The sequence below is a fragment of the Antechinus flavipes genome, chromosome 3 (assembly GCF_016432865.1).
Source record: "Antechinus flavipes isolate AdamAnt ecotype Samford, QLD, Australia chromosome 3, AdamAnt_v2, whole genome shotgun sequence".
In the NCBI taxonomy this organism is placed as follows: Eukaryota; Metazoa; Chordata; class Mammalia; order Dasyuromorphia; family Dasyuridae; genus Antechinus; species Antechinus flavipes.
Window position 1 is genome coordinate 379337114 of NC_067400.1, and position 21059 is coordinate 379358172.

Sequence of the window (21059 nt, forward strand, 5' to 3'; positions counted from 1 at the left end):
CACATGTGCAACAATGTTTAGAGCCACTCTTCTGTGGTAGCAAGATAGTGGAAAATGAGTTGTGGAATGGCTGAAGAATCTGTGGAATATAAAAGACATAGCATATTATGGTTCTATAATAAATGATGAAGAAGCTGATTTTAGAAAAGCCTTGAAAGATTTACAAGAAGTGCTGCTAAGCAAAACAAGCAGAACCAGGAATATATTGTACACCATTGTACAGTAAGAATGTGTGATGATCAGCTATGAAACATTTGGTTCTTCTCAGTGGCTCAGTGATCCAAGGCAGTCTCAATAGATTTTCGATAAAAAATGCCATCTGCATCCAGAAAAAGAACTTGGAGATTGAATGTAAATCAGCATATGCTATGTTCACACCTTTTTCCTGAATATGTGAGTTTGATCAGCAGTCTTCTAAAACAAAAGTTGACTATTTAATGCAGGCCATTTGACCACCTCTAATTCATAAAATGCATGACATTCTAAGCTGTATCAGAGTTGACACTTCTGTATTTCAGTTAATCATTATATGAATGCAGCCTCAATCAAACTGAAACCTGTTAAAGACCTTAGCTTAAATAGGCCTAAGTCGCACATTTTAACCAGGATCATCTCCAGTCATCTTGGTTTACAACTTGCCACTGGACCCATATGACTCTGGAGGCAAAAATGAGGTATGTAGATGTCTTTGTCATTTCTTTCTCAGTTAAGTCATTGTGTCACCTCCCTGATGACATGGTCCTCTTCAAGAAGGAAGATCAAACAACAACAGAACAAGAGGCTTCTGACAATTCACATTACAGAAAATGGAAGATATCAAATGCAAAGCATAATCTCAAAAAAGTAATGTATGTTTCATCCTCCAACTTTCCTGAACTTTTCAACCTCCACGACCCCCCCCCCCCCAATAAAGCCACTCCAAAGTTAATGAGATTATTCCAACAAGTTAATCATGGAAAATCCTAAAATTTCCTTTCTGTTGACATAATGAAACATGTTTTCTCTGTGCCTTTAAAATGAGAGAGCCAAGTCTAATTCTAATCCTTACCTTATTGATGGGAAATTGATTTATAATGCTATCATTCTTACCTCACTATAAAAAACAAACTAACAAATAATGTACTCAGAGTTTTCTGTGTTGACTTGAACCAGCTTTTTTTTTTCAATATTGAAACTTTGGTGAAATATTTCCAGAACTCTTCTGATTTAGACTAGATTGCCTCTAAAGACTTAACATATAATATCCACTGATCACACTAATTAAAGCCAAATGTTAATATTTCAGATTAAAAATTGAAAATGATTTTAGATTTTTTCAGGAGCAATTACCATCAAATTGTCTCCTTTTGAAAACATAGTTCATAGATACGAAATGTAATCATAAGCTTAAATTATTCTATAAAAAGCCCTCAACTTCCGGTCATGTGGAGTTCTCATTTTAAGTATTTAGAAAATTGCAGAATTATAAAACATAATATATTTTCCCTTTTTCACATCTAGAAATATTTAGTCTTCTACCTGCCCTGGCTATTAAATATTATAGCTCAGTGTAATCAGAGGATGAGAAGGGATCGAGAAAGGAGCTCTTATCTTTGTAAAGATCAGTTGGGTCGGCACTCTAAGAATTTTGTAATCATGTAACATTTGGCACATTTGGGATAGAGGTCTACATTACTGGTAGAAGATCAAAGAACCCTTACTTCCTTTTCCTATGATTTCCAAATCTTCCTTAGAGTTCTTCATGATAAGATTTTCTTTGTTAGAGTTTCAAGGTTGAACTTCACAGTTCCCAAGAAAAGGCCATTTCTTCTTGCTACTGAAACTGCCCCTCAGAAAGGAGTTGCTTATTTTTTTTGAAATTTTGAGTCATTTACTTCAGTATATGTGTATATATATATATTTTTTTTCCCCTTTTCCTCTCCCACTTTTTAATGAGGTGAGAAAAGTTTCTTTGTAAATTAAATATCTCTAATATTTTCACATAAAACTAAATCTGATGAAAGATTCACACAATGTTCTTCCCTCTCCCTAAATTCCCTCATATGTGATAGGTTTCCTTTGCCTCATTGTGTAAAGGGCTGAAACGCTTAAAAGTTATGCTTGAATCAGGCAAGTGAGCACTTAAGACTAATTATCTATTCAACAATGACTCTATTAGCATATGTCTGGAAACATGGCCCTTCTCACCACTGGTGCTTACTCAATGTTTGGTGTATACAGATAATCATAGGCAAGGATTAGAGGGTGGGGTGAAACAAGCTAGGTTTCACTTTGGGGGAGGACCAGGAGAAGAGAAGTTGGTGGCCAGCTTCATGGAGGTTTGTCTGTCTTCTTAACTTCTCCCTCTGAAGACCTGTTCTTGAGGCCTCCAGGGAGCTAGTCCAAACTTTACATCTTCGTGGGATGTATTTTCCTTGTTTTTTCCCTTTCCCCTTTTTCTGGTACTATCCTCTTTCCACTTCTACTTTCCCCCTCCCTTTTTTGTATTATAACAGTAAAATGATATTATACAATACACTATTTATGTATGCCATAACAGAAATACAATTCTCAAGATTTCTTTTTCTCTTTTATGCTTCTCTTGAGTCCTGTATTTGGAGGTCACATTTTTTTTTTTGTTTACCTCTGGTTTCTTCATTAGAAATAAATGGAATTCACCTCTTTCATTGAATGTCCATCTTCTTCCCTGGAAAAAAAATGCTCAGCTTAGCTTTTTGGTTCTTAAAAACTTCCCAGCTCAATCTAAATAGTTTCTCCAGTTGTGTCGTCAGGACTTTCTACATGCTAGTTATGGACTTTATTTGACTGTTATCCAGAAGGGAAATTCTGCCAAATTCCAATCCCAAGAGATGAGGCCATTGTGTTGAATAACTTTGCAGGCATGCAATGGCCTTTGTGCAAGTTCTACAAAAAGCATGGCAAATGAATCTATTTTTTTCCAGGGGAGATGCAGGCTGAAAGCCATAGTAGAGGGAAAGAAAACATCTTATGTATCCAGGACCCCCACTGATAATCAGTTTCTAAAGGAACTTTTAGTAAGAAAACTGATAGAATGCTGTTGGAGTAGAAAGAAGCACATTCTGAGGCCAACTGAAGGACATTGGTGTTATCAGCAAGCCACAGACTGAGAGGTGTTGACAGAACATATCTCCTGAATATGCGGCCTCTAGGTAGAAGATGACATAGATGGAAAGGAAAATTTTTTAAAAAGCCTCATATGAATAGGTATCTGAGAAAAATAAGAAGGAAGTGGTTGAGCAGCACTTATTAAGGAGGTTTTGAGGAAGGAGTGCAGTGGTTGGACTGAAGAAAAAAGTCAAGGATTTGATTTTCAGAGTAAGGTTCCAATAATTGTGATGGCAATTGTCCAATGAGTCAGAAATAGCCCAAATGAGAAAGGACACTCATGATGGATAGATGCAAAAGATTGGGCTGCAAGGAAAATGAGAAAGGTAACTTATAAAAGGAAGAGAGTGGGCTTTGGGAATAGAGGAAACACAAATAAAGATGTAAGATTGCAAAGTGAGACAATGTATACATGCTGAGATATAAGGGAAGATTTGGCCCGAACCACTCTTTTGAAATTCCATGTCAAGTGCTAGATGGAAAAGTAGGAAAACTTCATGACATGGGTGATTCTTCAGGCCAGGTTTAATCGTTTGTGGTAAAAAGATCCATCTATCCCCAGAAAAAAGGGATTTTGGAAACAGCATCAAAACAGTATGTTCACACTTTTTGTTTTTTCCTTGCATTTTAATCTTTTCTCATTTTTTTTCTTTTTGATCTTAGTTTTCTTTTGTAATAGGATAACTGTGGAAATATATATCTATATATAGTATAAATTGCACATGCTCCATATGTTTTGCATTACTTGCTTTCTAAAGGAGTGAATGAGGGGAAGGAAGGGAAAAAATTGGAACAAAAGGATTTGCAACATATATTGTATCTAGGATATACTGCAACATATCCAACATATAAAGGACTGCTTGCCATCTAGGGGAGGGGGTGGAGGGAGGGAGGGGAAAAAAAATCGGAACAGAAATGAGTGTCAATATAATGTAATTATTAAATAAAAAATTTAAAAAATAAAATAAAATAAAAAAAAAGGATTTGCAAGGGTGGATATTGAAAATTATGTTTGCATATATTTTAAAAGTAAAAATATTTAACAAAGAGTTGAGGGGGTTATGTTTAGCACTTTTGAAGACATGCAATGGGTTCGTGCCTCATTGGCAAGGTCAGGGAAATTGAATTTACTTTATCCCTAGGTGCGATCATCAAGTTGGGAATTGCATAGATTTGGCAGGACTTTTCTCCAGAGTTTGAGATCTTTTGATAGAAAGTGAAGTAGTTGAAAAAGAAAAAGAACCAACCCTATACTATTAGGTGTCTGAGAAAAAACTAGATCAAGATGTTGATCAGGACTCATGGAAAAGGCTTTCAGGTAGCCTGAAATCTAATCTTTAGTGTTTAGATTGAAGGAAGAGGACACAGACTGGATTTTCAGAGTAAGGTTCCAATATTGGCCAAAGGAATTGACAAAGAAGTTAGATGCAGCACCAAATGAGAAAGAACAGCTATGATCGATAGACGCAAAAGACTGGGCTGCAAGGAAAATGAGAAAAATAACCTAGAGTGTGAAGAGAACAGGGTTTGGGAATAGAGGAAACGAAAATGAAGATGTAAGAAGGCAAGTTATGACCTCTGCGCAATTTGGGTAATGGGTGCATGCAGGGAATAACGTGAAGACTTGTCCAAAGCACCCTTTTCAAATTCCTCGGCAATGAATGAGAGAGAAAAGGAAAGATTGAAATCAGAGGCAGTTTATCTACAGAAATGGATTGGTTAGGACAATGAAAAGTGAATGAATGAAAAGTCCTTATAGCAAAAGAAAGAAGGTTGAAATTCCTCCTGGTACTAAATCGAATTTTGACCAATTTGACTTGAAATAGAGATAGGATGGGGGAAAAAACAGTGTCAAGGAAGTAGAGGAAAAGTCTGGGAGAAAGGAGGAATGGTGGAAGGTGTCTGTTTCTGTCTCAAAGTAGTGTATGTTCTGCACGATGACACAAAAGAGAGTAGAATAAGGACCTAGACTCGAGAGCTGTACTGTGTGTAAAACCCGGCGAGAAGTGTTGTTTTGGATAAGTACCCTGTTCAGGGATCACCATGGAGTATTTGGCAGGTGCACAAAGGAAAATGTCATCCAACTGAGTGAAGAAAATTGAAGCCTGGCTGAGCAAAGCTCCCCTTAGGCTACATTGCCAATGTGCGTAGCACAAGAGTACCCATATGTGTGACTGAGGAGGGATGGAAAATAGGCTCCATCAGAGGGCTAGGAAATGAAAGGAAGCTCGGCTGAGGGCATTTAGACCTACCCACAAAGCTTGAGCCCCAGAGTTCAAATGCAATAGAATTCTTTGCAATGGCTGCTATAGACACTCTTGATGAGCTCATCAGGCATTGTTGTGTGTCTGCTTCAAAATAATGACAAGTTGCTGGGAAACAAAACGCAGAGGAGTAACTGGGCATTTGCCTTCAAGTGTAGTGGTGAGTGGACTGGCGGTTAAGGATGTTATTTTTGTGAACTTATTTTGGATTTCCATTATCATCTGTGAATATACCATCAGTTTGTGGCCAAGTAGGTATACGATCCTGAATTTGGGGACCATTTCTCTTTTTATTTCTCATCAGATAAGGGTTTTGTAATTCTTTGTCTGTGAACTGTAGGCTCTTTTCCATGATCAAGGGTTTAAATCATGTTAAACATGGCCAACAAGGTGAATAATAAGAGTTTTTGTGAAGTTTTCTGAAGGCCATAGCATCCATTCTCCATTGAGCAATATGGCCACTGATGTAAAGAGAAATGACTTGATGTTGTCCAAATGATGAGTTGTATACTTTGTGGAACAGTGTAGCAGTGAAAATATATTCTTGACAAGAAATCTCCAAGATCCAAATAGTCCCATAAAAGAGCAATCAGGAATAAAGTGATGTTAACTTACATTGGCACCTAGCTGAGTGAAGGTTAAATCAAGATGGACATATAGTTATTCAAATATGAGGCCCCTTTCATGGATCAATGTCTTTCCTCACCTTTCAATTTGAGGGCTTCAGTTAGGTAGCACATAATGAAAAATCAATATTCTCTCAGAGTGACAGAATTATATTTTTCTTAACCTGTTCAATTATGCTCCAAAGAAACAACAATTCCACAAGAAAAACAGATAGACACATGATATCCATAATTTTCTAATTTAATATGAAATAATATTTTTATATCAAAGATAAACTTGACAATTTGAAAGAAACATGTTTTTATCATGACTTTTGCAATCTCACTTTGAATTGATTGTATGACGGCAGTCAATATGGAACCTCAAACAATGCGTCCAAGCAACAATATTTATATAACTTTTAAGATATTTAAATTTGTATATTAATTATATGTCTATATATGTATATTTGATTTGTATACATATGTAACTAGTAAGTCATAATTATGTATCTCTAAAGAACATGTCATTATAGCCATACAGAAATAAAAATAATATGAAAATAAGAATATGGGAGTAGAAATATTTTGGATTGCAGTCACTTACCTCTTTACATGTGTTTCATTTTCTTTCTTTTCTGAGCACTCCATGCAGAGAATAACTGACAAAGATTTACAGATCATTAAATAAAGGACAAAGAACATTCCTGATTAGAATAGAAGAAGGATGGTTATGAGGTCAAGAGAAGAGAGGACAAAGGGGGGGAGAAGGAGAAAGATCATTAGACACATTTAAGATCAAGTAACCATGAATATTTAAAAATATGGCTACATCCTAACTGAAAGTGGTGAGTGGGATTTTTCTGTTGTTGTCTGGCAGTTGCGTCCATTGTGAGCAATGAAAAAGAAAAGGAGGGAGGGAGGATGTAGGCTTGGCAGCTGTACTACAGGTAAACCCCATCACGTGAGAGTTGTTCTTTGGGAGATGTACAGATTCTTTCCATCAGCACAATTAGTGATTGAGCAGGGACATAAAAGAAAAGATCACTCAAATGAAAGAAACAATTTGCAGCTTGCATAAATCAATCATCCCTTGGAGTGTATTGCCCTAGTTGTGGTAGATGAGTACCTCTGTGTGAATGCAGAAGAAAAGATGATGTTACGATTCATGAAACGCTCAGAAGATTCAAGGAGACTAGATCCAGAGTATCTACGCCTAATGTGGGGCTGTTTGACATCTGGAATTACAATCCAATGGGAATCTCTGTTGAGGATGCTGTAGGCCCCCTTGATGAGAATTGTTCAAGTGTTGCCTGAACATAGGGACAAAAGAAGAAAAACCAAGAAACTGAGGAGTGTGCCTTCTGGATTGATTGCAAGTAGATGGGAGAGTAGGTGCATTGTTGATGATGAGAGTGTTTTCAGGGAAATTATTTGAAGTTCATTATTGTTCCTCATCAGTGATTTTGTCAAACATTTTGACACCCAAGTACCTCTGTGAATCTGATATTGGAAGCCATTTCTTCTTCCATTACTTATGAGACAAGCTAAGGATTTAGGGGGCAATAAGCTCCTTCCCATGCTCATGAGTGCCAGGCATGTCAAAGAAGGTAGAGAAAGAGAATTTTACTCAGCTTTCTCAAGGCCATAGCTGTCATTGTCCAGGAAACCAAATGGTCAGTGTGGTGTCAGGAATGGTGATTGGATGTTGACTACATGTTGAATGCATGGTTTTAGACAGCCTGGCCATAGAGATATATTCTTCATGAGAGATCTCCAAGATTCAAAGGTTCCCAAACAAGAGAGTTGAGGAATGGAGTGCTTTTAACACCCATTGACGACTTGCAGGTTGAAGATTAAACCCCAATGAATTTATAGTGAGTTGAAAGAAGAAGCATATTAACTGAAGTAACACTTTGATCTTTTATTTTGTGGCCTTTACCTGGCTTTATAGGTAGTGAAATTTCAGTATTCTCTCTGTGTGACTAAATGATTCTTATACAAGTTTATTACCATACAATTCAAAAACAAGAATTCCACCAAAATATTAGATAGAACTCAATATACACACAATTATGTATACAAAAGTAAAAGAACAATTTAATATTCAGGTTTCATTTACTTCATTATTTCAATAACAGATATTTTCATCATGATTTTTGCAATCTCCCTTGGAATGGATGGTACTGCAATCAATATATACCACAAGCACCGTTCCCTCCAATCATCATTAGATTAGTTTTTGCCTTTGCAATGTAATGGATATAATTGAAAAATATATATTGTTTAAAGTATTAATATATACAAATATTAAATATATATATACAATATCTACAAATTTTTAATTATTTATTTTATACATATATATTGATTGATCTCAATATAGAGTAAATCCTAAGTCAATCGATTTATCCAGAAAACCTCTGAGTAAAGCCCCAGAAATAAGACCTGATGCAAATTAGGTAGAATCTTAGAGAAGAATTAAATAGAATAGTAAGTTAAATTAATATATATTTTAAAATAATTTAAGTTATTGATATATATATATAATATACATAATATATTAAATATCTACCTATTTTAATTATTTATTTTCTACATACATATTGATTTATCTCAAAATATCCATTCAATGTTAAGTCTCTCAATTTATCTAGCAACCTTTTCTGTAAAGGCCCAGAAATAAGACTCTATGCAAATTAGGTCGAATCTTAGAAAAGAATGATTGGGATTTCAACAAGGAAGCCCTTCATGTGTGCTGCCTTTTGTTTCTTCTCCCAGCAGTATATGCAGAGATCATGTGAGAAAGCCTTCTCTTTTATTAAAAACAGACAAAATCCTCCCTATTAAGAATGGGAGGTTCACAAAATGGGGAAGTAAGAGCCAGAAGAGGAAGAAATTTGTTCTCCTTTGAAGTCAAGTCACCCTTCCTATTTCTCATTATTGATCTGAACAAACTCTACATCCCTGAGGGAAACGAATTTGACCACAATCTATTCATTTTTTTCCCTAAAACCATAAGGCTGAATGTAGGAGAGAACTTTGAGCAAAACACTTGGAATGATAAGTGGAGAATCATTACTACTCTTCCAAACTTGCTATCTAATTAGTACTTGGCAGAGAATGAGTGGTTAAAAAAGAAAATGTGGATTTTTTTCAAAAGCTGATTGCCAATGTCATTTGGAGGTAAATATTTGTCCAGAGCTGGTGTCCATTGTCAGATGTCCCGTACCAATTTCTGTCTTTGGGGGAATTCATAAAGGGAAAGTTGGCAGCTTTCAGGCCTCCGATAAAATCTTGAGATGAGATGATTTCTCATTCGATGGAAATGCCCAATCCTCTGTCTGAGCAATGGGTCCAACGTGCCGTGGTGTCCTTCAGGTAGAATCCTTTTCCCAAAGACCCTCTCCCAATTGGGAGGTGATGGGGCATATGAAGAAATTTCTTCTCGATGGTGATAGTTCTTAGCAAGGAGTCTGTAGGTTTTCAGAGCCACATAGAATCCCATTCTTGGTGTAGGCAAACAAGGGACAGGTCAGATTTTCTGTAAATGTGCCTGTGTCTTGGTCTCTTCCAGAGTCGTTTCTCACCTTTCCTGATTCGTCATATTGCCCTTGTCCTGATATTTTTATATGTATCTCTAGGAGAGTGCGTTGGCAGAGCCCGCCTCCTCCAGACCTGGTGAGTTGACTGCCCCTTTGTAAAGTGGGTAATCCCTGTGCCCTTTTCTAGCTGGGATGGAGCTCATTCTGATCCCAGGTGCCTCTTTTTCTTTATTGAGGGCTCCACGTGGAGGGTGTCCTCGGTTGCATAGGGAGGATGTTCTGTGGGGGCTTACTATGGCTGTTGGCTTCCTGGGCTGACTGTTACCAAGTCTGAATGGGAACAATTGAGGTTGTGGTGGATACATTGGAAGGCATGAAATGGATTTTGCACCAATTTCAGAGGGGGCAGAGAAATCCAATCCATTTTATTGCTAGGTGAGGCCATTCGGGGGCAGCAGTAGATAGAGCCTGAGTGAATCTGCAGCATGTCTGGGAATCCCAGTGACAATCAGCCATTGCAGATTACTGACCTAGGCCAACTCTTAAGTCTTCTATAGAGTGAACTTATGTTGCCATCCCCAAGCCAAATTGATTCAGTCTCTTATTTTGGAGTCCAACAAAGAATTGTAGAAGTAGAGAGACCTTTGAAGTGAACACTTAGAAAGATAAGTGGATAGTCCCTAAGAAGCTTGAAAGTGTCTATCCAATTATTGCTCTGCAGAGAATTGGTGGCAATTCAATGTGGATTTTCCAGTTGATTGCCAGTTTCATGAGGAGTCGGACATTTTTCAACAGCTCTTAGCAATCAAAAGAAATAATGTGAGTACTTTCTCTTCCTGGGGGCTATTTCCAGGTGGATACTGTACATCTAGCAGGAATCAAAAATAACCTTGGCAATAGTTTACACAAACCCCTCGGGGAGAGAAATGATGACAAAACAGCATGGTGTTCTTCAAATGTACCCAAATTCCTGACGTCACCATCCCCATTTGTGAGAGGATGGGGCATAGAAGGAAGTTTCCATTAGACTCTCCCGATGCCTTAGCTGGTAGGGCATGGACTTGGAGAACACACAAAATCTAATTCTTTGTGTGGAAAAGAGTATGACAGGTCAGGTTTTGAGTGTAATTGTGGAAGCCTATAGGTTTCTTCCTGAGAGTTTTCGCACCTTTCCAGGCACATCATATTCCATGGCTGCTGCTTAATTTTTGTTTTTGTTTTTGTTTTAGATATAGGAGAGTGTGTTGACAGAGTCCACCTCATCCAGACCAGGTGAGTCTACTGTCCCTTGTCTATGAAGAAATTTCTGAGCCGGCCTCTAGCTAGCATGGATTACTTGAGGTCCAGAGAAGGATGAACTATGGTCACCTGCTGGTTGAACCCCAAAACTTGTGAAAGTATGCTTTGGGACGTGTGCAGACTATTTCCATCACTATACACTGATTGAATAAGGATATATGAGTAAGGATTTCTTACTCAGACTTTTCTCACCTTTCAAGGCACATGATATTCCATGGCTATTGCTTACTTTTTTGTTGTTTGTTTGTTTGTTTTAGATATAGGAGAGTGCGTTGACATAGTCCGCCTTATCTTGACCAGGCAAGTCTACTGCCCTTTGTCTATGCTGAGATTTCTGAGCCGGTCTCTAGTTAGCATGGATCACGGGAGCACATCACTCTCATATGCTATTTGGAGTCCTGCAGCTGGAGTGTCTTCCCTGTTGCACTTTGAAAATTGTCTGTTATGTATGTAGCAGTTGTTTGATTATTGGGCATGCAGTTAGATTTCTACATTTTGAAAACATATGCAGTATCTTGTGTGCATGTGTAAATCAATATCATATATAATTATTTTATATGCACATATTTGTCTATCCTAATATTCATTATATCATATGTCTATTGATTTCTCTAGTCAATTTTTACATAAAGCCCCATAATAAAACCATATAAAAATAACGTAGAAACTTAGAGAAGAATAATAGGGATTTCAACCACTTACGATTTCAGATGTGCTGCATTTTTTTCTTCTCTGTGCAGTATATGGAGGGTATATGTGAGAAAGTCTTTTTTTTTTTTTCTTTAAGACAAGACAATGATTTGCCTTATTTAAAATGGGAAGTTTAGCAAATGAAGAACTAAAAACAGGAGAATGAAAAACTGTGTTCCCATTTCAGGTCAAGGCACCCCTAATAGATGTAATTATTGATCTGAACAAATTCTGCATCTCCTATGGAATGAAATTGGATTGCCCTTCCTCACCTAAATCTATTCACTTTTCTTTTTCCTAAAGCCAATGCATGGAACATAGAAGAGGAGATTGCTTTGAAGGAAATACTTGGAAAGATAATTGGAGAACCAATAGTGTTCTTTCAAACTTTCTATTTAATACTTGGCAGAGAATAATGGTAAAACAATATGGGTTTTTGAAAGTTCACTGCCAGTTTCTTTAGATAGTACACATCTGTTAGCAGCTTTTTTCCATTGTCAGATGCAATGTTCCAATTTCTCTTCTTGGGGACAAATAGAAAAAAGAAAGTTGACATCTGTCAGGCATCCAAAGGAATCTTGAGATGAGATGATTCCTTTTTTAAGGAAATGGCCAATCCTCTGCTGGAGAAATGGGTCCAACATGCCATGATGTCCTTCAGGTAGACCAAATTTCCCAAAGACCCTCTCCCAATTTGGGAGGTCATGGGGCATATTAATTATAAAGAGTCTTCTAACTGGTTCTGCTTCTTAGCAAGGAGTCCATGGGTTTTGGAATACACATAGAATCCCATTTTTGGTGTGGGCAAAGGAGAGACAGATCAGATTTAAAAAAAAAATTCATGTCTTGATCTCTTACTGAGTCCTTTCTCACCTTTTTTTGATTTGTCATATTCCATTGTACTGCTTGTTTGTTTGTTTGTTTTTGTTGTTGTTGTTTTATTTTTGTTTGTTTGTTTGTTTTTACATAGGAGTGTGCCATGGCAGAGTCGACCTCATCCAGAGCAGGTGAGTTTACTGACCCCATGTAAATTTGTTCATTCCTGGCCCATCCTGTGCTCTGAATGGATTTCATGAGCCCAGCTCCTAATTAAGATCTATGGAGTGCTTCAACTGGATGATTTCCCCTGTTGTACCTTGAAAATCTTCCGTGAGTTATTATGGCTTTTTCCTTCATGGACTTTCTGCTGAAAATCTTCTAAGTGCTAAATTTAAAACATGCAATGGCTTCTGTTTCAGAAAAGGCAGAGCTACTCAATCTATTTTATTGCTAGATGAGACATGTTGAGAGAGCGGTGAAAGAGCTAGAGAGAATCTGCTGCACATCAGCCTTGACTGGAACCTTTTTAGGTTTTCAGGTTTTTCAGTTTTTAGGTTCTCAGCACTACTGATTGAGTGGTGCTGAGGTAGAGGGAAACAGTAGCTGAGACCAAATGGAGGACTTGGGTACTATTAGTAAGCCAGGGACAGAATGATTTTGGCAGCACTTTTCTGTAGAGTGTAAGAACACTAGGTAGAGAAATTGATGGAAAGGAAAAGGAACCAATTCCACACAGTTAGGTATCTGAGAAAACAAGCAGGTGTCATCAAAGAAGCTTTCCAGTAGCACTTAAGTATTTAGGTCAAAGGCAGAGAAAAGCATTGTGTTTTCAGAGTAATGTTCCCATGTTGGCCAAGGGAATTGGCCAAGGAATCAGAGGCAGCACCAAATGAGAAAGGACACACATGATAGATAGGTGCAAAAGGTAAAGCTGCAAGAAAAATCTTAAAAGTAATCTTGAATACAATGGGATTGGGCTTTTAGAAGAGGAAATAAAAATGAAGGTGTGAGATTGCAAGCTGTTAAGAGTGCTGTGTGCATGATGGGAAGTAAGGGAAGACTTGGTTCAAAGTACTCTTTACAAGTTTTGTGGCAATTCATAAAGAGTAAAGAAGGAAAGATTCAACACATAAGTGACTCATCAGCCACAAGGATGGATTAGTTAGGAACCCTGCCAAATGAATCCGTTCAACCGAGGAATGAGGTTTGTCTTTCCTCCTGGTAATATGAAGGGATTTTTGACTCTTTTGACACCAAATGGGGATAGAATTGGTGAAAAATACTGTGAGGCTGCATGAGGGGAAAGCAGCAGAATGTAGTGATGTTGGGACTTTCCTGTTCTTGTCTGGCACTTTCCTCTTCTGTGGGCAGTGAAAACAAAACAAAACAAAACAAAAAAAAAAAAAAAAAAAAAAAAAGGAGTGAGAGATGATCTAAACTCAGCCACTGTATTTTGGTAAACCCCAAAACTTGAGAAGTATTTTTGGGAGATGTACAGACTGTTCTCATCACTATGGAGTGATTGAACAAGTACGGAAAAGAAAAGCTCCCCCAACTGAAGTAAGCAATTTGCGGCCTGCATAAATAAAGCATCCCTTTGAGTACATTGCCCATGTGTGTGGCAGATGAGTACCTGTGTGTGATGGTGAAGGGAATAATGATGGTAAGGTCTATGAAATGCTCAGAAAATGCAAGAAGACTGGATCCAGGGTATCTAGGCCTACCTGTAGAGTACCTATGAACCTTAGAATCAAAATCCAATAGGAGTCTTGTCCCTAGATGCTATAGGCCTTCTTGATGAGCTCATCAGTCATTGTTCAAATATTGCCTCAACACAATGACAAATTAGGAAGATATAAGAAGCTGAAGCATATGCTTTTTGGAGTGATTACAAGTGGAATGGCATGTAGGAACATTGTTTTTGTTGATAGTAGTGTTAGTGAAGCAATATGATTTTAATTATCATTCTTCATCAGTGACCATATCAACTATTTTTGCCCAAGTAGCTATGTTAATCTGACTTTTGGGGCCATTTCTTATTCCATTGCTCATCAGATAAGCTAAGGATTTTGTGTGGTGATATGCTCCTTCCCATGCTCATGAGTTGAGTGCCAATTATGTTAAACAAGGTAGATATATAAAGAATTTTTATCAGGTATTCTCAAGGCCACAGCTATCATTGTCCAGGAAACACGATGGTCAATGTCGTGTCCAGAATATTGATTGGCTGTTGACTAGATGCTGAATAACATATTTTTAGACCACCTGGCAGTAGAGATATATTCTTCATGAGGTTTTGCCATTTGTCAATAATTCCCCTACAAGAGAGTTGAGGAATAGAATCCTGATTAAATCCTGATGAAAATATAGTTACCTCAGAGTAGAAGCCCATTCTCTGGATTAATTCTTTGATCTTGTTCATTTTGTGGCCTTAAACTGTTTTCATGGGTAATCAAACATCAGTATTCTTTCAGAGTGAGTGAGCAATCCTTTTCCTACCCTATTCCTTTATGCTCCAAAAAACAAGAATTCCACCAGGATAATAGGGAGAACCTATAATATACACAACCTATTATATTGATGTAAAAGGATAATTTCATATTCTGGACATCCTTGATAATTTGAATGTCAGATATTTTCATCATAATTTTTGCAATTGCCCCTTGATAGTACCACAAGCAATACATATGGCAAACACTGTTTCCAACCAATGTTACTTATATTTCTTTTTGTATGTGCAAATTAATATATGTACACATATATTATTTTACATATATTTGATATATTTGTATATTAATCTATCTGAAAATCCACTAAAGCATAAGTCAGTAATTTATCATGTACATCTTTGAGTAAATGCCAGAAATAAGATCGTTTGAAAATAAAGTAGAATCTTAGAGAAGAATAATTGCGATTTCAACTGCTCACTCCTTCAGATGTGCTGCCCTTTTTTTCTTCTCTGAGCAGTACATGAAGAGGACAAGTGTCAAAGATTTATATTTATTAAGAAAGGATAAGAATGTCCTGTTTAGAAGGTCTATATAATAGAGGACTTAGAGGAGGGGGAGAAAAACTTTGTTCTCATTTGAGGGAATGGTATCCCTAGTATTTGCAATTATTGATCTGGACAAACTCTACATTTTTCATGGCAAAAACCTGTTTTCCTCTTATGCACCAAAATCTATTCATTCCTTTGTTTTATCCCAATGACGGGTTATTAAGTACCAAGAAGCTGAGGCATCTGCCTTCTGGAGTGATTGCAGTGTATTGGTGAATAGGGGGCTTGTTGATAGTGTTTTGAGTGAAATTATTTTAATTTTCATTATTCTCCTTCATCAGTCATTATGTCAACCATTTTTCCTCAACTAGGTATGTGAACCTATCTTTTGGAACCATTTCTTCTTCTCTTGTTCATCAGACAAGCTAAGTATTTTGTGAGTTAATAGGCTCTTTCCCATGCACATGAATGCCAGGCTCATGAGGATAAGGAGATTTTTTTCCCCAGGCATTCTCATGGCCATAGAATTCATTCCCCATGAAACAATGTAGTTAGTGTGGTGTCCTGAATGTTGATTGTATGTTGACTAGATGTTTAATTGCATAGTTTTAGACAACTCTAGCAATGGTGATGTTTCTGAGAGACCTCCAAGATTCAACGGTTCCAATAAAAGGAGATCTTAGGAACAGAATGCTTTTAACATCCATTGACCTCCTTGATGGTTGAAAATTAAATCATGATGGAAATATTGTTAAGTCCAATAAGAGGCCTCTCAATGCATCAAACTCTTTGGTCTCCTTCCCATTTGTGACCATCACCTGGGTTCGTAGGTGATGAAAAAAATCACTATTCTATGAGTGACAAAAATGTTCCTTTTACTATCCCATTCTTTTGTGCTCCACAAAAACAAGAATCCCAATAGAACAACAGATAGAGCATATCATGCTCATAATTTTGTATTTTGATGTAATTGAAAACTAATGAAGAAAATTAAACATTGGTTGAGGTGTCCTCAAGGCATGTTGCTTTGATCAGGAAGCCATTGAGTTTAATGTCCGGATTAGCTTTCTGGAGGATCTCTGGACAGGCCTTGAAGAAGTGATGAAGTCAGGAGAGCCACCATGAGCATCTCTATTCCTGTCTTCTGTGTCTCCTCTGTGTTTGAGTTTCTCTTCTCTGTGATTCTTCTGTGTCTCCTCTATGTCCAGTTTGAGTTTGAGATTGAGATAGAACTCCAGTTCGAGCACACTCACTCGAGTCTCTCTTGAGTCTGTTTATTTCAAGTCCTCTCAGCTTTTATATACTATAGTACCATTACATCACTACAGCACACTGATCATGTGTCTACTGTAGAACCATCACATCACCATGGTATTTACTATATGTAAACTAGAGAACCATTATCTCATCAATCACACTGAGTAAACACCCTGTTGTAAGTATCTTTGTTTCATCCAGAATTGTGGCCCTCTACAGTTGAGGAAGGCTTTTGGGCAGGAATGTTCTTTGGAGTTTAGGACCTATAGATAGAAGTTGAAGTCTGGAAAGGAAAAGGAACAAAACCTCCACCATTAGGTGACTAAAAAGAAGCACAAAATGTGGGCGAGGAGGAATCCTAAAACAGGGCTTGAGGAAGAAATGCAATACTGACAAGGCTAAAGAATAGTAACAAGAACTGTTTTTTTTTTTTTTTTTTTTTTTTTTTTTTTTTTTTAAATAAGGTTCCAATATTGGCCATGGGAAATGACCAATGATTTAGAAGCAACTCCAAACTAAAGGATCCTTGTGATGAAGAAAGATGCAAAATTTGGGTTATAAGGAAATTCAGAAGGCTAATCTAGAAAGTGAGGGGAATGAGGTTTGGGAATAGAGGAAGCAAGGAGAGAATGCATGAATTCTGCAATCTGAACTTTGCAATGTTTTCATGTTTCATGGAAATTGCTAGAAAGAAAAGAAGGAAAGATTCATCACATAAGTGTATTTTTAGAAGCAACAATGGCTTAGGTATCAGTACTAGATTTGTGTTATAAGAAAGTCTTTTATGGGACTCCTTCTTTCCCTCTTTTTCCAAATACACTACATAGTATTACAACTCTATTGTTCTTTGAATATTTGGTAGAATTCACTTGTAAATTCATTTGGTCCTGAAGATTTTTTCTTGTGGAATTCATTTGGTGACCTTTAATTTCTTTTTCAAAAATGGAACTATTTAGTAATTTATTTACTCCTCAGTTAATCTTGGTAATTTATATTTTTGTATATATTTTGTATATATGAATAATTTATAAATATTCTTCCATTTCAGTTAGACTGTCAGATTTACTGTCATACAGTTTGGCAACATAGCTCCTAATTATTATTTTAATTTCTTTTTCATTGGAAAGAAGTTCATCCTATTCATTTTTAATCTTGGCATTTAGGTTTTTGTTTCCTTTTTTTTTTAATCAAATAACTAAAATGTTATCCATTTTGAAGCTTTTCCCCATAAAATTAAATATTTGTTTTTATACAATTCAATAGGCTTTTTGGTTTCAATTTTATTAATATATTCTTTGAGTTTGAGAAATTCTCCCTTGGCATTTTATTGGGATTTTTTTTTGTTTTTTGTTTTCTATCTTTTCAGTTGTTGCATGCCCAGTTTACTGATCACATCTTTAGTTTATTTATGTGTGGTGTTTTTTTTTTTTTTTTTTTAATAATAATGGTTCACTCTGGGAAGCAGGTTTCTCAGGGAGGTTTTCTGGAGGCAGCCTTAGTTTCAGCTAAAATCAATAATCACCTAAATGCAGCCAGCTGACAAAATGCAAATGTTTATTTCTTATCTCTTTCCAAGCCTGGTTAGCTTTCTTAGAGGTCTCTCTCTCTCCTAGTTTTGTCCTTTGCTGCTTCTTCTTCACTTGGGGCTCAGCTAGTTTTCTGAGCTCTTGCAGTTGTCCTTTGCCTCTGATTTCTTTATCCACCAGCCCAGCACCAAGGTGAAAGTTAGAATGAATCTCTCTTGCCTCCAAGAGAGGGCTTCTGGCTCTCAATCTCCCAGAGTGCTTAATCTGGTTGCGCCTCTGAGATAGTGCTTCTCCTCAACTGAACTGATGCTCCCTTCTCAATCTTTTCAGCTGAATTCCCTTGACTGGCTCACTGCAGCTCTATTTATGCTCCTTCCCCGAGAGTAGGATTATGGGTTTTCCTCCCAGAGGGCTCTCTGGCCCTAAGAGATTCAAGGGAGGTATGAATTCTCAAAGTTACAAAGCTAACTTTGTGAATCTCCCATACTTGTGAACTCCAATGAGTAAAGGTGTGAATACAAGTTTTGTTTCTCAGTTCCACTTAGTACCTTGCTTCTTCTGGCCCATAACATCTCCTTGTTAGGATCAGATCAATCATACTGAACCATGCTAAATTAGATAATTATTGTCTCTATGAACTCTAATGACTTAACAATTTGTAACGATTCCAACATTCATGCAACTATTTAGAAATAGGAAATTGTTCCTATGAACTGCATTGGCTTCCTCCTATAAGTTTTATATTTGTCACATTATTGTCATTCTTTTGCATGAACTTAGGCATTGTTTCTGTGGGTTTTTGTTTCATCCACTCATTCTCTAGAAGTAGATTATTTAATTTCTAATTTGATTTTAGCCTACCTTTCCCTGCATCTTTGTTAAATATAATTTTTGTTGCATCATGATCTGAAAAGGAAACTCTTGTTTCCTTGTCTGCTCTTGATTGTGAGAATTTTATGTCCTAATCGTCAACTTTTGTATAGGTGCCATGTTCTGTTGAGAACACAATGTATTCTTTTACATCTTTATTCAGTTTTCTTCAGAGGTCTGTCATATCTCTATTTTCCAGGAATCTATTAACTTCCCTAGTTCTTTTCCTTTTATTTTTATGGTTAGGCTTGTTGACTCTTAGAAGGGAAGGTTGAGGTCTCTCACTAATATAGTTTTGCTGTCTTATTTCTTCCTATAACTGGCTTACTATCTTCTCTAGAAATTTATATGCACCACCACTTAGTGCATATAGTACTGATGTTACTTCATTGTTTATGGTAGCTTTCATCAAGATAGGTTTTCCTTATCTTTTTTAATGAGATTTTTTTTTTTTTTACTTTTGCCTTACTTTAGATCAGAATTGCTCCCCCTGCTTCATTTTTCTTCAGCTGAAGCATAATGAATTCTGCTCCAGGCTTTTAATCTTTTATTTTACTTTGTATGTATGTGTGTGTGTGTGTGTGTGTGTGTGTGTGTGTGTGTGTGTGTGTATATATATATACACATATATATATTTCAAATGTGTTTCTTGTAAACAATATACAGTAGGATTCTATTTTCTAATCTGCACTCCCAACCTATTTTCTCCCTGTATATTCTTTTGTTCTTTCTTTCCATCCTGTCCCTCCTTAGCACAGTGTTTTGTGAGATTTCATGGATTGGTTTGGGCACTGAATTGAGAAGCCATTTTGGCAGGTGAAATGAGATTTGCATTTCCTCCTGAGGTCCCAGAGACTCTTTTTACTCTTCTAACTTTAAATGAAGTTGGGTTGTTCTGGGCCTCCAAAGATTGCATCTGGAAAACAGTGCCAAGCCAGGAACTACAAATGTCAGGAGAAAGAGTAGGTGGTAGGACTTCCAGTTCTTGTCTGACAAGGTCTGAAACTTAGCCTTCAGTTGATCTCCAGGGACTACAAATTGACAGCAAAGCTTCAAGCCTGCTTCCATATCCCATGTATCAGTTAGGTCCCATAGGAATATTATATATAGGAATAGATCACTCTCTGTAGAAGAGAAATAGTATGAAAAGGGAGAGGGAGACAAGTACAATTAATGAAACAAGGCATTCCACATCAGATATCATACATTCTCTGCTCAATCACTATACTTAGGAGTAATTTTCTAAGCCAATTTTGTCTTTATTTGGGATGAGACAAAAGAAAAGTGGTACAAGAGTTGCAAGAGTTGTGGAGTAATTGGGGCAAAGAATGGAATATTGTGTCAACTGCATACTATGATATCTGAGATTTCATAATTATCTTATCGAGAATCTCCCCGTCAATTCTTACAAAATCAGAGTCTCTCTTCCATCTTTGCTACAATCAAGGCCTAGAGAAGTCATAGTCAGTCAGTTCCAGTGAGGGTATGAATGTATAAATGGGTTGAAAGTAGTCATGATAAGAGAACTTGTTCCAATTTTCACTTTCACCAAGGGAGAAATGTGGAGAAGGGCTTCTTAAATGTTTTTCCTTCACATAACCCCTTTTCATGAGAACATTTTCCCTCATCTTGGTTTATATAGGAATATATAGTCTTTTACAATTGAAACACTGATAACAATTCATAATTTTGTGACCCCCTCATTCTGTTGCAGAACTTCATATGGGATCATGACCTTGTACTTTAAGAAGTTTTGATGGTAGAGTGAGTTATGATCTTCCAAAGTTCAGTGTATGTGTATCTTTTTATCTCTATGGGCAACTTAGGTGGTTCATTGGATAGAGCATTAGACCTGGAGTCATGTGTCCTAATTTTCTGATCTTGGACATTTCCTGATGTGTGACTTTAGGCAATTTATTTAACTCCATTTGCCTCAGTTTCCTTATCTGTCCAATGAGTGGGAGAAAGACATGACAAAACCACTTCAGTACTTTTTGTCAAGACAACTCTAAATGGAGTCAGAAAGCATTGGATCTGACTGAAAAAGGACTGAAGAATCA

At 36.9% G+C, this 21059-nt stretch overlaps 1 protein-coding gene across 2 annotated transcripts in view; it reads left to right on the top strand.

The window, feature by feature from the left end:
- The first annotated feature begins 5559 nt into the window (after positions 1-5559).
- Positions 5560-21059, top strand: part of LOC127554392 (uncharacterized) — an 804883-nt gene continuing 789383 nt past the window's right edge. For both annotated transcript variants that reach the window (XM_051985844.1, XM_051985842.1), the window contains exons 1-4: positions 5560-5641; positions 9573-9676; positions 10770-10812; positions 12500-12536. In XM_051985844.1, coding sequence (XP_051841804.1) covers positions 12509-12536 — 28 coding nt within the window. In that variant the 5' untranslated portion in view covers positions 5560-5641; positions 9573-9676; positions 10770-10812; positions 12500-12508. The remainder of the gene's footprint in view (positions 5642-9572; positions 9677-10769; positions 10813-12499; positions 12537-21059) is intronic.